This window comes from Hypomesus transpacificus, chromosome 23, assembly GCF_021917145.1.
Source record: "Hypomesus transpacificus isolate Combined female chromosome 23, fHypTra1, whole genome shotgun sequence".
In the NCBI taxonomy this organism is placed as follows: Eukaryota; Metazoa; Chordata; class Actinopteri; order Osmeriformes; family Osmeridae; genus Hypomesus; species Hypomesus transpacificus.
The window spans coordinates 16,743,133-16,758,130 of NC_061082.1; the positions used below are offsets into that span (position 1 = coordinate 16,743,133).

The 14,998-nt window shown below is 51.6% G+C and overlaps 2 protein-coding genes and 2 non-coding genes across 5 annotated transcripts; 1 reads left to right on the plus strand and 3 right to left on the minus strand.

Annotated features, from left to right (window-relative positions):
- Nucleotides 1-1,193: 1,193 nt before the first annotated feature.
- Nucleotides 1,194-2,652, minus strand: LOC124485909. Its single transcript, XM_047047801.1, has 3 exons — nucleotides 2,641-2,652; nucleotides 2,162-2,423; nucleotides 1,194-2,062 (listed from the first exon to the last, which is right to left on the minus strand). The coding sequence occupies exons 1-3, from the start codon at nucleotides 2,650-2,652 to the stop codon at nucleotides 1,194-1,196; spliced, it is 1,143 nt and encodes a 380-aa protein (XP_046903757.1).
- A 1,538-nt stretch (nucleotides 2,653-4,190) lies between these two features.
- Nucleotides 4,191-4,346, minus strand: LOC124485991. Its single transcript, XR_006958112.1, has one exon. It is a non-coding gene; the product is annotated as a U1 spliceosomal RNA (small nuclear RNA).
- Nucleotides 4,347-8,615: 4,269 nt separating this feature from the next.
- LOC124485242 (vegetative cell wall protein gp1-like) lies at nucleotides 8,616-13,059 on the minus strand. Of its 2 annotated transcripts, none has more exons than XM_047046708.1 (2): nucleotides 12,986-13,059; nucleotides 8,616-10,362 (listed from the first exon to the last, which is right to left on the minus strand). In XM_047046708.1, the coding sequence occupies exon 2, from the start codon at nucleotides 9,946-9,948 to the stop codon at nucleotides 8,617-8,619; it is 1,332 nt and encodes a 443-aa protein (XP_046902664.1). In that variant the 5' UTR covers nucleotides 9,949-10,362; nucleotides 12,986-13,059; the 3' UTR covers nucleotide 8,616. The 2 variants fall into 2 exon arrangements, with proteins under 2 accessions (XP_046902664.1, XP_046902666.1); XM_047046710.1 differs by lacking the exon at nucleotides 12,986-13,059 and having other exon boundaries at nucleotides 8,616-9,942; nucleotides 10,156-10,247.
- On the plus strand, nucleotides 11,768-11,886 carry LOC124486130. Its single transcript, XR_006958248.1, has one exon. It is a non-coding gene; the product is annotated as a 5S ribosomal RNA (ribosomal RNA).
- Nucleotides 13,060-14,998: the final 1,939 nt, after the last annotated feature.

A 14,998-nucleotide genomic window follows, 5' to 3' on the forward strand; every position in this document is an offset into this window, starting at 1 on the left:
GCCCAATAAAGAACAGGATTATCCAAAGACTCAGGTCACTAATCAACAAATAAAGGCTCAAGCCTGTTACATTTTTTTGTGTGTTTTCTTTGGCAAACTTTTGTTAAACACGAACCAAACAAAGACATGCAAACATTACAAAGACATGAAGCTGACAAAGACAAACAAACAAACACACACACACACATGACAAAAACACATATTATCAGAACATGAACAACCACTAAAGGGTATGTAAACTGTTTGTGTTAGATAGGAACTGATTAAGGTTAAAATGATTGAGGTTAGATTGGCCTTGATATTGTAGATAGGCCAGAAGATGTTTGTATAAAAAAAAGAGATACTACAAAGTGCATTTTAACAGCAACGTAAATAATACATATTATCAGAACATGAACAACCACTAAAGGGTATGTAAACTGTTTGTGTTAGATAGGAACTGATTAAGGTTAAAATGATTGAGGTTAGATTGGCCTTGATATTGTAGATAGGCCAGAAGATGTTTGTATAAAAAAAAGAGATACTACAAAGTGCATTTTAACAGCAACGTAAATAATAATAAAAAACTAACACAAGAACATTCTTAAGTAAAACTGTAAAGTGCATTATTTTGAACTTCTGAACTATATAAATAAATAGATAATTTTGTTTGTGTTTCAAAGTGCTTCAGCAAGTGCAAGCACACAAACAAACAAACAAGCCTCTTTCTCTTTCTTACAGATGGCAAGTGGCATCACACAGGTAAAATATTTACAGTTATTTACACACTCTTTTCCAACTCCACATCCACCACACTTTTAAAGTGTTCAAAGCTGTCATACACCACTTTGTCAAACCCAGAGGTGGTGGATTTCCTAGTGGATGGACAGTAGGAGAATATCTTCTGGGTGCTTCCAGCCACTTTGTCCTTGGAAGGTGTGTACCTCTTCCGCTGTCCACCACAATTAGGCACGTGGCAAGCCCCACATGGCCGCAAGGACTTGTTTGGCATGAATGCCTTGACTGTTGGTGCAGGAGGTACAAAGCTCTGGCTGCACGATGGCCCACGAAACAGGACGGAGGGAGCCTGTGGCTGTGCGGGGAGAACCAGCAGTATGGGTGCTGCCGACACAGGGGGTGGTCCATAGATGGACGCAGCAGGCTTTGGCTGGAGGTGGGTGGACGCAGTAGGCCTCGGCAGAATGAGGGTGGGCTCAGCAGGCTTTGGCCGAGTGAAGGAGGATGACGCCGTGGGCTGAACGGGCCGGTTCACAGGAGGCACAGGCTGTGACAGCTGACAGCACTTTCAGGTGAGGCGTCACCTTCGGCACTACAGTCGCCCCGTAGTTGGCCTTTTTCTCCTCCCTGGCAGTGAAGGTCGAGATGGACTTGGCGTTCAAGTTGGGCAGTGGAATGGCGAGACTGCCGAGGATGGGGTCGTCTCGGACTCGGTCTGCAATCCTCTTATACTGTCCCTTCAAAGAAGCCGTGATCTTGCTGGGGGAGGTGAGCTGATTGGTCGGCGCTCGGTTCTTCAGCATCTTGAGGAGGAGGTAGAGCAGGCGACTGTCCTCGGTCACCTGTGCCGCCTGAGCGTACCTCATGCAGCCAAACTTTGTTTTCTGGGCTGCTCTGGTCTCGGGAGAGTCCGCCCCAAGGCACCGACCGAACAAAGTGTAGCCCCACCTGGACTCGTATCGCTTGACGAAGCGGGCGGCGGTCTTGTCGTGGTCGTGGAGAGAGCTGGCGGCGGCGGCGATCTTCTGCCTGAGGTCAGCCGGCACTAGGTGGTGGTCGCTGTTGTCGGCCAGTTCCAGGAGGAGCAAGGCCAGTGCTTCGACTTCCTCTATACCTGGCAGATGCAGATGTCGATGGCTCATCAGCACGTCTTGTAGGGCAGGACTGTCCTTCTCTTCCGCCTGTTCTGCCTGGGTGAGGACGACGTGCTTCCCACAGACTCTGTCTATCGGGTCCTCCTCTGGATCAGAAGACATGCCGAGACCCTCGTCCGCCGTCTCGTCGTCTCCCTGCTCTGTTGACTCTTCCTCCTCCTCCTCTTCCTCACGCGACTGCTCTTCCTCAACTGCAAATATGTAATTGTACTAATCACAAACATGTCTACACAACAATAGGTTTTTTTTGCACCAGGTTCATTGTTTAAGTATGTGATCAAGTACTGTACCTTTCTGCACGTAGTAGTCCCTCGGAGTGAAGCTGGTGGACTGGCACATGGCGTACTCGACACCAAGGAGCTCCTCCTCGTCGGGGTGCTCGTACACTTCGGGGACCGGCATCGGTGCAGCAAAGTTGGGCTCCAGGACGTGCTCCTTGCCGAAGAGAACCTCGGCTTGCTGGTTGACGCGCTGGATCTGCTGCGCGTCCAAGCACGACGTCTGCCGGCCATGACCACCAGCGACACGGAGCGATGCCATGCGGTGGTTCCACTGCATGGCAAAGGACACCAAGTATACCTGAAACACATTTTCATTTTGACTGTTATTGTGTACAATGTTTACAAGTGATGACTGGAGCTGTGAAATAAAATGTATCATTGAAACTATCATTGACACTTTTCTTTTTAAAAGATACTGTATGATGTGCTATATGAACATGTGTCTGCAATAAAGCTTTATATATATATATTATGTTTTAATCACTCACTTGGAATGGCATAATCCCACATCGCTGTGAAGGGACGGCATTGAACAGGTGGGCGTGCAACCCCTCCAGAGAGTTGCTGCCTCGCCGGCACTTGTGTTTAGGCTTCTCAATGTTTCATCTGGTACAGTAAACAGCCCATTCATTCATCACTTTGTTTTTAGCATGCAAATAGCGTTGACATGTTTACATTTCTAAAGCATATTTATACATCGAATTTCAACTCCACACTGTTGTAACACTATCTCTATGGTCTTAAGAAGTGAGCTAAAGTGTCTGATCACGTTTTTGAAGAATTTCCAGGGATCACCTTCACCATGTTTCATCTGGTACAGTAAAACATGAATAAATTAGTAAAACTAAAAGCTGATGAGTGCTTAAATACATTTTTAGAGACCCAGCAGCCCTCGTAAAAGTAGTAACCAAAAACAGCCCATTCATTCATCACTTTGTTTTAACATGCAAATCGCGGTTGACATGTTTACACTTTTAAGGCATATTTAGACATCGAATTTCAACTCCACACTGTTGTAACACCATCTCTTTGGTCTTAAGAAATGAGCTAGAGTGTCAGATCACGTTTTTGAAAAATTTCCAGGGATTTTCAGGTCACTACAGCGGTGATTCGTAGCTCATTCATTCATTTTCAATGCATTTAGCATGCTAATCGCGATTGACATGTTTACACTTTTAAAGCATATTTACACATCGAATTTCAACTCCACACTGTTGTAACACCATCTCTATGGTATTAAGAAGTGAGCTAGAGTGTCAGATCACGTTTTTGAAAAATTTCCAGGGATCGTTAATTCATTACAGCGGTGATTCCTAGCTCAGTCATTCATTTTCAATGCATTTAGCATGCTAATCGCGATTGAAATTGTAACGCATCTAAAGCATATTTAAGCTTTACATTTAGAGTCCACACAGTAGTAGTACATTCTTCAAGGTCTCAACATGTAAAATCAATAGTCTGGTCGCATTTTAAACGCATTTCAGAGAGTTCAAAACCTAGCGGCTAGCTATTTCAATGTCAACAAGCGGAGCTAGAAAAGTAGTGTCAGTACGGCGCTGACAAGATATTATGATCATGTAAAACCTTGAATATCAGGCAAATTATCCACAAATATATCGAGTTTCATTCATTACTTAGCACATAATTATACCAAACGTACCTGAGAGTATATAAAACAATCCAATCGGTCAACGGACAATCCATCAATGGCCACCAGTATTTTTTGCACAGCTCACACAGCTAGATGACGTATTCCGATCCTCGCTCAATGATTGGTCTGTTGAGCGTGAGCTTTGCTCAGCATTGCTCAACCATTGGCTGATTGCTGCTCAGCTCTGCTCAGCTCTGCTCAACCATTGGACGGCTTACGATCTCTTATGTACTTGGAAGGGAATTTGCTTGGGAATACCAGGTGCTGTAAGCTTTTTTTCTTTTTTTTCTCTTCTCTCACCAGCAGGGGGTACTGTTTCCCCGCTCCTCAACCGCTTGGCTTGACCGGTCTCAAGTTTGCCAGATTATTATTTTTCACAAACATGTTCGGGGGAGAGCGCGTACGCAGTCCCCCACTACCAGAAATTATGCAGTCGAGATTCCCGCATTTGGGGAATTCGCAAAGGTCAGCACAGCCGAAGTGCAATGGCCGAGCCTCGCCCTGGGTGAACCTTTAAGCTTTTATTGGTTTTACCAAAATTAAAAACAGTTATTTACAGTATTGGTAAAAACTTCCACCACATTTCACCCAGTGACAATATGTCAATCACAATCACCCCTTACCTCAAAACGAAACACACAAAATCAACAGTGTGGGCCCTCCCTGCGCCAACCTAAAACCCTCCAGGAAAGCGAGGAAATACTCCTCACAAAAAACTCTTTGAGAAAATTTAGAAGAAACCTCGGAAGGAGCCATTCGAGGGGGTATCCCCTCCTCCAGGGATGGTTGGGGGTGCTGTAGGTCGGGCCGAGTCCAAGTGCCGTGCAAAAGATGTGTGTCTGAGATGAGAGTTCCGGTAAGTGGGGTGGGGTGTGTGGGTGGGGAGGGTTGGAGGGGCCAGACGTCTTGATGAGTGGGGGGGGGGGGGGGGGTTCTTGTGTCGGGGGGGTGTATTGTCCTTTTCGGGGGCCCAGGGAGAGGGGTTCCTGGTGCTGCAGCTGGTGTGCCGGGAAGGGGTGATAGCTGGTCCTTTGGGGGGGGGGGGGTCAAGTGGAGGGTGCTGCTGCTGGGACGGTGTTTGGCAAACTGGAACCCTGTGAGGTGATAGGGGAGAGGGTGGAGAGGGGGGGAAAGGAGGGGGTGAGCAAACGTACTGGGGTGCAGGTGTAGTGTGCTGGTGTACTTCCCTTGTGGCCTGGTGGGTTTCTCCTCTCCGGACCCTCGTACTGGGGACAGATGTTGATGTCCCCGGGTCTTCGGGCTTGGTGCCGGAACGGGTGAAGTGGTGAAGTGAGTGGAGTGGTGGCTGCCAGGGCAGTGGTGGTGGGGGTGGTAGGGGCGATGAGGGTGTTGGGTGGAAACGCCGTCGGCGTTCGGGGACGGAGCGTGGAGTGCAGAGATGGTGTGATGGCATGGGGGGAGGAGCTAGATGGACACGTCCTTCCACCTCTCCACCCCCCATGTGTCTCTGGCGGTGTCCGGATTATTTTTGAAGTCCAGAATGGCGTAGTCCCTGAGGAGGAGCGTGATTCTCCTCCTCTGGACGATGAAGGGTTGATCCTGTTGATGATAGACCCTGCTGTTTCTTGTCTCCCATATCACCTGCTTGACGGTGCTGACGATCCTCCACTGATGTTGTAGGCGGGGGGTCGTACAACCCCCCGGAGGACCGAACAGGATGTCGTCCGCCGTCAAGCGAGGCAAGGCGTTGTTCCTGTAGAGGGAGACAGAGGGAACAAACAGGGCCCAGACCCGCCTGGCCACGGTGCACTTGACGAACAGGTGGTAAATGTTTTCAGTGTCAGTGCAACCGTGGGGGCAGAGCTCGGTACGGGCCATGCGCCGTCTATACATGAATTCTCTGGTGGGGAGACAGCCGTGAGCAGTTGACCAATTCAGATCCTTTTGTTTATTGTTGATGCATTTATGGTTGATGTTTTTCCATACCTGTTGGATGTCCAGGGCCGGCCTGGCCTTGGGTGGTGTGATGGTGTCCTTCCCTCTGATGTGTGCCATGATGTCCTTGTATTTCCAGGAGGCCAGGCCGGCTGTGGGCAGACCCGTCCTGAAGGCAAAGTTCTTCCACTCCCTGTATACTTGTGGGGGGTCCCAGCAGTAGGGCGCAGTGTGGTTAATGGCAGTGTTGGTGAAACGGAGTGCTCTGAGTGTGGGTGTGGCGAAGTACCTCTCAAAGGTTCCTGCCTTCCTGTCCGGTTTATGGATGTTTGTGACCAGTTGGGAGAGGCCCTGTGCCCTGATGATGTTGAGGATGTCTGGGACCCCCTTCCCCCCCTTCTCCTCGGCGCTGAACATGATGGTCCTTTTCAAGCGCTCCATGGTGCTCCCCCAGACAAAGGTGAACATCAGGCGCTCGATGGTTTTGCTCGTCACCCTGTCCGGGGGAAACACCCTCCCGACGTAGAGGAGAATGGGGAGGATTATTGCCTTCAGGATCAAGATCTTACCCGTTATTGTGAGGGACCGTGCACTCCATTGGCCGATCTTTTGCTTGGCATGTTTGATGGTGTTGGCCCAGGTCAGGGTCCCTTTCCCGTTGTTTTGGTAGGTGACTCCGAGCAGCTTGATGTTGTCTGTCTTTACAGGGAAAGAGGTGGCTATGTCTTCTTTCCAGTATTGCGACAGGTACAGTTCGCTCTTACCTCGATTGACCAGGGCGCCGGTGGCTGCACAGTAGTCGTCCACCACCCTCGTTGCCGCGGCGATGGAACGACTATCTGTGCCGACGATGGTGATGTCGTCCATGTACGCCACCACCTGGAGCCTCTCTCCCTGGGCCCCCGGGAGGTGATAACCCTGGATGTTCTGTGTCGCTCTTATTTTACGGAGGAAAGGCTCCAGGTAAATGACATACAGCAGGGGTGCTAGGGGGCATCCTTGTCTGACCCCAGACCGGATGGGAAAGGGGTCTGTCAGCTGTGAATTGACCAGGACTCTGCTCGTGATGTTGTTATAGCAGAGCCTGGTCCAGTGGATGAGGTGTTTTGGGAAGTTCATCCTCCCTAGCACCTCCTGCAGGAAGCCATGGCTTACCCGGTCGAAGGCCTTCTCTTGGTCGAGGCAGAGGAGTGCGAAGGGGGACCTCCGCTCCTGGGAGTGAAGGATGAGGTCTCTCACCAGGAGCAGGTTGTCATTAATGGACCTTCCGGGGACGCCGCAGGTCTGGTCCGGGTTGATGATTGCGGGGAGGTGTTTTTGGAAGCGCCACATGAGGGCCTTCGTGAGTATTTTATAATCGGAACAGAGGAGGTTGATGGGGCGCCAATTCCGGAGGTCCTTGAGGTCCCCCTTCTTGGGTATTAGTGTTACTGTACTCTGTCGCATCGATTCTCCTAGCCTCCTTTCCCTGTAGACCGCTCGGAGGACCTGAGCCAGATCGCCCTTGATGAGTTCCCAGAAGGCCTGATAGAATTCTGCCGGGATCCCGTCCGGTCCCGGGGCCTTCTGGGTGTTCATGGCGTGCACGGCCCGGGTGAGCTCCTCCAGACTCAGCTCTGGTTCCTCGCCCTCGCCCCCCTCTTTGATTTGGTCCAGACCGTCGAGGAAGGTTTCCGCCAGCGTCCCGTCCGCCGGCTTGGTGTCAAACAGCCGGCCGTAGAACTCCTCGGTCACCCTCCTGATGTCGTCGCTGTCCGTGACGGTCTGGCCGCTGGTGTCGTAGAGGGACAGGATGCCTTGTTGTTTAGACCGTGCCCTGCGGAAAAAGTGTTTGGTACATTTCTCTTCCTCCTCCAGGCCCTGGAGTTTATCCCTGAAAGTCTTCCTCTCCTGTTCTTCCCGATAGAGTGTGGCCAGGTGTTCCTTGGTCTCTGACAGCTCCCGGGTCACATCAAATCCTCTGAGTTGGAGGAGGCTCAGGCGTTGCAGGGCCCCGTTGTGGTGGTGGAAGCGGGCCCTCTGTTCCCGAGCCTTCCTCCTCCCCACCCCCCCGAAGAACCCCTTGACCCGGGACTTTACCATTTCCCACCACTCTATCGGGGATGTAAATAGTTCCTTCAGGGTCCTCCACTCCAGGTAGCGCCTGGAGAAGGAGTGGCTGATAGAGGGGTCCTGGAGTACAGATGTGTTCATCCTCCAGGGCCCCCTCGTTGGTCTGGCTGGCCCCTCCCATCGCAGGGTCACGGTCAGCATCCTGTGGTCTGAGAAGTGCGTCGCCTGGGTCTTGAATGAACACACTCCCAGACCTGGCGAGAGCAAGAACATGTCGATCATTGAAGAGGCAGAGCCAGAGGGTCTCACCCACGTGTGTGTTGGGGGGGAGGTGCCGCCGACGTCCGTCAGGGAGAAGTCATTGATGATGTCCTGTAGTGCGCTTTGGTGGATCTGTCCTTCCAGGGTTTGCTCCGATCCTCATCCCTCAGGGCGCAGTTGAAATCACCCCCTACCACTACTGGCATGGGGGTCATCAGGAGAGGTCGGAGCTTCGCGTAGAGGGAGACTCTCTCTGTGGCGTTGGAGGGGCCGTAGACGTTGATGACCCTGAGCGGGGAACCCCGGACCTCCAGGTCGACGGCCAGGATCCGCCCGCTCTCGACGATTCGGTGGCTGGTTTGTCGAAGGAATGGATTGGCCACCAACATCCCGACCCCATCCACCTTATTGGTGTTGGAACCTGACCAGAGAGAGTCTCCTCGAGTCCACTCCCTCTCCAGAATTGCATCCATCCCCATGTAGGGGATGGCACACTCCTGGAGGAGGTAGATGTCGGCCGGTTGTGTTGAGAGGTGTCTGAATACGGTTGCCCTCTTCTCCAGTCGTAACATACTGCGGGTGTTGAGTGATGTTATTGTGATGGTCATGGTGATTGTGATGGTTTGACGGGTCCGGCGATTCCTGTGGCGATGATTTGGAGGTTCCTGATGGCCTCCTGTGCATATTCCGGGTCGGGCACCTCCCCCTGGTTGCTCACGGCTTCGTCGTCCCCCCACCGTCTGCCTGGTGGTGGAGATTCGGCTGGCACGGAGGGTCCTTGGGTGGGCCGGGGCCGGCCGGTCTGATCCTGTGTGGGCTCAGAGACTGCTGTGGGGGGTTGGTGTCTGGACTTGGGAACCGGGCGAGGTCGGGGGGGAAGGGGGGGAGAGGGAGGGGGAGGGGGGCCTGGAGGCTTTGGTGGTGGTTTCGGGGGAGATGGAGAGTCAGAAGTCGGGGTGGAGTCGTCTTCGGAGGTGGCAGTAGTGGGTTGGCGCTTCCTCTTCAGAACGACCATGTTCCAGTCCGTGAGTGGTGAGTCCTCGTTGTAAAGTGACTGGGAGTGTGGGGGTAAATCGTGGGAGGGAATGATCCCTACCAGAGCCGGCTCCCTCACGTTCACCGGCCTGGCAGGGGTGGATGTACGTATCGCAAGATACACTGGGGAGGTCATGTCGGTGGAGTCAGAGTCCGGTCGTGTTGTCCCAGGTGGATTCGCTGTGGTGGGGGTCGGCTGGAGAGGGGTTGGTAGGTCTGTCTGGGAGTCCGGTAGGTCAGGTTGTGTCGTCGGGGATGAGACTGCCCCCGGGAATGGGGAGAGGGGGTGGATGTCGGTCGGGGGTTCGGTGGAGGGGGCCGGTACCGGGTCGGGGTCCGATACCGGGTCGGGGTCAGTAATAATGAATAGGGGGGGTGTGGAAGAGTCTGAGGGGGGGGAGGGGGAAGGGGGGGGGGAGGGGGGAGGGGGGTCGGCCTGCTCCGTCCGATGTTGTGCTCCGGGCGGTGCCGTAGGGGGGGGGGTTGGCCGGCCTCCTCGTCTTGTTGGCGTAGGAATGGGGGCAGTCTCTGTATAGGTGTCCCTGAAGCCCACACAGGTTGCAGGGGCGTGTGTTAGTGCATTCCGCCGTGGGGTGTTCCCCTCGGCAGATGCGGCAGATGATCTTTGTGCAGGCCGCGGCCAGATGTCCAAGGTGGCCGCAGGTCCTGCACAATTTGGGCATACCATAGTAGTGGACGGTGCCCCTGTGGTTCCCCAGGTTGATGGTACTGGGGATGTGTTGGACACCGCCCACCGCTGAAGGATCCGGTGTGAGCTGGACCAGCCATTTCCGTGCCCCGGTCCACACTCCATCCTCGTCCAGGACCCTCCTCGCTCCAGAGTTGACGCGGGCATAGCGGCGCAGCCAAACCTCCACGTCGTACTCCTGTACAGCTTCATTGTGAAATTGGATAGTGACTACTTTATTTTCCCTGTCTGAAAGTGGTTCTGTGTGGAGATGGCTGAAAGGCGGGTTATTTTTGTTCTGGCGGTACATGGTCCAAAATTGCTCTAACAGTTGTGGTGTTTTGAAACTGACCTCAAAGGTGTTGGGGGTTGAGGGTGGTTTCACCAGGCAGTTGAGATTGAGCGGCACAAAGCCCATACCTCGTTGGAGTACGGCTCTGCTGAATTCCAGGCGGGTCATTTCGGTTGTGGTGTCTCTCTGTCCTGTCGTGGGTGTGAATCCTTTGGTGGCTCCGTCCCCGGCAGCCTCATCGGATTTCACTGTCACTCTGACGGCGTTCACCCGTCTCATCGCCCCAGGGTTCATCCTGGCAGCCATAGTGGTGGTGGTGGTGCGTGTCCCTGAACCTGCAAGGATGGGGGGAGAGAAGAAGACTCAAGAGCCGGCGGGACCACTCGGTAGACCGTCCCCAAGGGACGGTACTCTCCTGTGGCCCGCCTGCTCCTAGAGGTGTTGTTGGGGCTCCTGGCCCTCCTCCCGTCTGGTCTGGGTGGACAGTCTTCCTGTGGAGGGCAGAGGAAGACCTGAGAGCAGGGCAGAGCCACAAGAGTGCTTGGCCCTAGGCGTGCCACTCTCCTGTGGCCTGCCTGCTCTCGGCGTAGGTGGTGGGGCTCTCTCCCGTCCTTCCCTCCTTCCTCCGGGTCTGGTCTGGCCTCCTGGTCCCGACACGTCAAGCGGTCTGGCCAGCCGCAAGGGGGGGGGGGGGTATGGGGATCCGGGAGATGCGGGGGTACTGGGAGTCGAGGGGGGGTGCCGGTCTGCACCGACCGAGCACCTCCCTCCGTTCCTCTGCCTCCCGCCTCTCACCGGGGCCAGCAGGCACCGGAGGATTCCGGCCCTGTCCTGGGTGTTCCGCAGCTGGTCGGGTCTGGGAGTCGGCGGGGTACCGGGAAAGCCTGAAAGGTCAGGGCTGGTCTTCCACGACCTAGCACCCGCCTCCTGCCTCCCTGCCTCCCGCCCCTCACCAGGCCCTGTGGCACCGGAGGGTTCCAGGCCTGTTCGAGGTGATCCGCAGCTGGGTGGTTGGGCCGGAGATTTTTGGCAGAACCGCGGGCAAGCCACGTATTCTGCCTCTGTCTCCAGCCAAGTGGTGAGAAAAGGGGGGGAAAGAATGAGAGAGAGAGGGGAATCGGAAACTGGCCTCCACCGTAGAGCCAACAAAGCAATCGCAAGCCGTGTCACATACACCGCAAGACAACGGACTTTCGATTTCTTTCCCGACCACCACGGCTTAACGGAAACCAGAGTGCCGATTGGATACTTCCTGATCAAGGTGTCTCCCCTGCCAGGTAAGTATGAGTTGGAAGGGAGACGGGTCCTCTGACCCTCGTGCCAAGGCTGCCGCAGGCACCCGCGGTACGCAGACAGGCTGAAAAAGCTGCCAATGGAAGGGGCGGGCTGAAGGGAGCAAGCCCCACCTCCCACTCACCCCCATCCCCCCACTCACCCCCATCCCCCCACTCACCCCCATCCCCCCATCCCCCCATCCCACCCCCATGGGTCACCCCTCCTCTCCTCTGCCCTGCCCCTTGAAAGCCCACCTCTGATATTAGAATAGTCCAATGACACCAAGAGAAAGCAGCATATATACGTTCAATGATCACGAGAGAGGGAGAGAGAGAGAGAGACGATAACAACACTAAGAATGAAGTCAAACTGACCACAAAAAACTAAGGAGGAATCCCAAGGCAAACTGAGCTACTGGGCAGAGCGCTGTCATGTATAAGTAGCCTATGACCCACTCCTTCCTTCGCTTACGGCCATACCACCCTGAACACGCCCGATCTCGTCCGATCTCGGAAGCTAAGCAAGGTCGGGCCTGGTTAGTACTTGGATGGGAGACCGCCTGGGAATACCAGGTGCTGTAAGCTTTTTTTCTTTTTTTTCTCTTCTCTCACCGGGTCCTCTCTCCCACTCAGACCCATCCCCCCACCCCCGTGGGTCACCCCTCCTCTCCACTGCCCTGCCCTGCCCCTTGAAAGCCCACCTCTGATATTACAATAGTCCAATGACACCAAGAGAAAGCAACATATAAACGTTCAATGATCACGAGAGAGAGAGAGACTTGAGACTGTGCCGAGGATACGTCATTGTGACATCCCATCAAAGTACAGTGAGATCGACTCGATAAGTGCCGGCTGTGTAGCCTAGCGCATTATCTCAGGAGCAACTGCACGGGAAATGTATTAGCTATATTTCTGTAGACAGGTACAGTAGAGCTAGCTACTGTAAAGTACAGTAAAGTAAAGTAGCACATCTCCGTTAAATCCCCTCACTCACTCCATCCTAACAGAGATCGTATTACATTTTTAAGATCGTATTTACCAAGTGACAGCGCTGAGCCATCCCTATTGACCCTACTATTGTAATTCTGGTAAGTCATGTTTATACAAAGTTTCAAAACATTGTAAATAGCAGTGGCGAACCGTGAGTACTACAGCTGGGCCATCACCTCCGAGAAAAAAATCTTCGCGGAAAAAAGCAACAATACGATTAATTGAATGGGTTAAACAAGTGCAATCCTTTAACTAGCTAACGACGACACGGATGTAAACAAATAGACCATAACGTCAATAACATCTGTTCAGGGACACCGAGTACAACGCTCACCTTCTGCGTAGGAGTAACGCATATCTATTAAGTGATAGTACCTGTATCTGAAGTAGTACACTAACTAAACTGGTAAATACATTATAGAGATGGAGCAGCATATTTCTTTCACCTTCCATGTTCATCTTGACATAAGCTATAGCTAAAGAGCGCAAGCTAACCCCAGTGTCATTGCAACTGAACGTCATCGTATCTGAAAAGCTCCGTGGACCCCGTCCACACTTCTACGCGAACCCGGCGTTTTCAAAAGTCTCCGGCTAGGGGAGCGTATTCGAAAAGCTCAGTTTTCAGTCCGAATACGCCGTATTAGTGTGGACGGGAGGTGCAAACGCAGACATATGTATGCGTTTCTAAATGTACCTGGGCTAGTGTGGACGGTGCCTCTGTCTCTCAGCCGCTTTCACCACTCTGCAAGAGATTCGGACTTCATGAAGGCATACAATGTTTTGTTTTGTTCACGCCCACTTGAAATCAAAGCATGATTGGTCGATTTGCCCGTCACTCTTCACACCAGAACACATAGCTTGGCCTTCCCCAGGATTTGCAAAGTCCTAACCAATGAATGAGCCAGCTAACTGGCCCTTAATAGAGACGGACGATTCTGATTGGATAACATGTTTTCAGGACATGAACTGGACAGTAAGCTTAACTATAGAACATATATGAGAAAATGTATTTAATGTATTGTATTAAAATAAATTGGATATAATTTTTGTTTAAATTATTATTTCGTACTTTTTACATATTTATTTAAGATCGTATTTGTTATGCCATCTACACAAAACGTCTGTAATTTTTTGGGGGGGTGTCTAAATAGTATTATTGGGTTTATATTATATACTATAATACTATATTCAAGGCTAAAAGTTGTTAAACTGGTAAATCTCCAGTGCACCTCCGGAGTACTGATTACTGATTCCACTCACCTGTTCTCCCTCTGCCACTTACTGCCACTACTTTAACTGTTTATTCACACCCAGTCCTTTTGGAAGTACTGTTTGCTGTTTGCCACCATACCAAATCTACGAAGCGGTCTGCAAGTATTGTCCCATTTGGAAACACTTCAATCCTATTCTTTTGTATCTGGACCTGTACCTGATTTGATTTTGGTTTTCAATTTATACCAGGGGCGTCGTTAGACAATTTTTACTGGGGCACGTGCCCCAGTATAAATTTGGTGTGCCCCAGTAAAATCGAAAGTTTAAGTTTTAACAATTTACTTTGTCAGTGCATTAATTTAGGTTGATAATCCCGGAAAAAATAAACGCAGTATCCCAATCAACGCTTGTATAATCAAAGCAGTTTAACTGAAAACACAAACCTATGCGTGCTCTTCTGAGATTGCCAAATAGCCACTGCAGCACGCACACAGAAGTCCAGGTGTCGGACTCGGCACAAGTCAGAATTGAGGTAGGCTAAGAAAACATTACAAAACTAAAGAAAGTTTCTAAATGATAGGCCTACCGATCTTATTTTGACTAAAACAAAATGTGTGCGCTTGCATTAACTATAGATGTTCCTGCCAAAGCTGATATCGAACTTGCGTCCCTGAACTGTTGTATAGTGGGTTAAGCAAGGGGAGTTTCTATAGCCTAGTAGTGTTTTGAGCGCAACAAGCTTGGAAGAAAAAAAAGGGATATGAATAGGGGCCTGTGCCCCCGTACAATTTTATCTCTAACAACGCCACTGATTTATACCCCTGCGCTCTGCGCTTGGATTCAGCCACTCCATTACACCATTACAGAATCATTGGTAGCACACTAACACTGATCTGCAACAGTCACACAAAAGCATACACCTTCTCAGTTTGTGTATTTTACATGACTTGAATTCATTCAGGTGGAAATGATTTGGCAAATTGGTGTAAATCTAAATAATAATGTTGTTTCGTTATTGTACCTTGGTGTATTTCAGAAGCGTCTGTAGAGCTGTATTTCTACCACTGAAGATGGCAACCCCAGTCATACGAGTGGTCAACCCCGAGGCCCCAGCAAGTCGTCAACAGGCTGTGTTGGCGGCCAGCAAGGAGTCCCGTACCTATCGGGGGAAAAAAAGCTCTCCTTCCCCAGTCCTCCCCAGGAGCTGATGAACCAGGCCACTGCCCTGGCCCATGCACAGAAGCTCCTTCGAGCAGAGGGCATCCCTGCGCCATCACGCCATATGTGCCTGGGAAAGCTGGTGGTGCCGTTTGGGCAGTACATGAACGCACCACTCCACTGGATTGTGGAAAATGATGTGGGCTACATGAAGTAGTAAGTAAAACTGTTGTGGGCTTTGCATATCAAATGGCATTTATTTTCAACATAAACTGTGGCTACCATCAGGGTTTATAATTCATCTTTGCAACGTTTCTTTACTCCTCCTCATACTCAG

Bases quoted from the DNA above. Each gene is read 5' to 3' on its own strand.
- LOC124485909 (XM_047047801.1), bottom strand. The intron at 2,063-2,161 runs GTACAGTACTTG...ACATATTTGCAG, and splicing joins GGACTACTACGTGCAGAAAG to TTGAGGAAGAGCAGTCGCGT.
- LOC124485242 (XM_047046708.1), bottom strand. From the start codon at position 9,948: ATGAAGCTGTACAGGAGTACGACGTGGAGGTTTGGCTGCGCCGCTATG.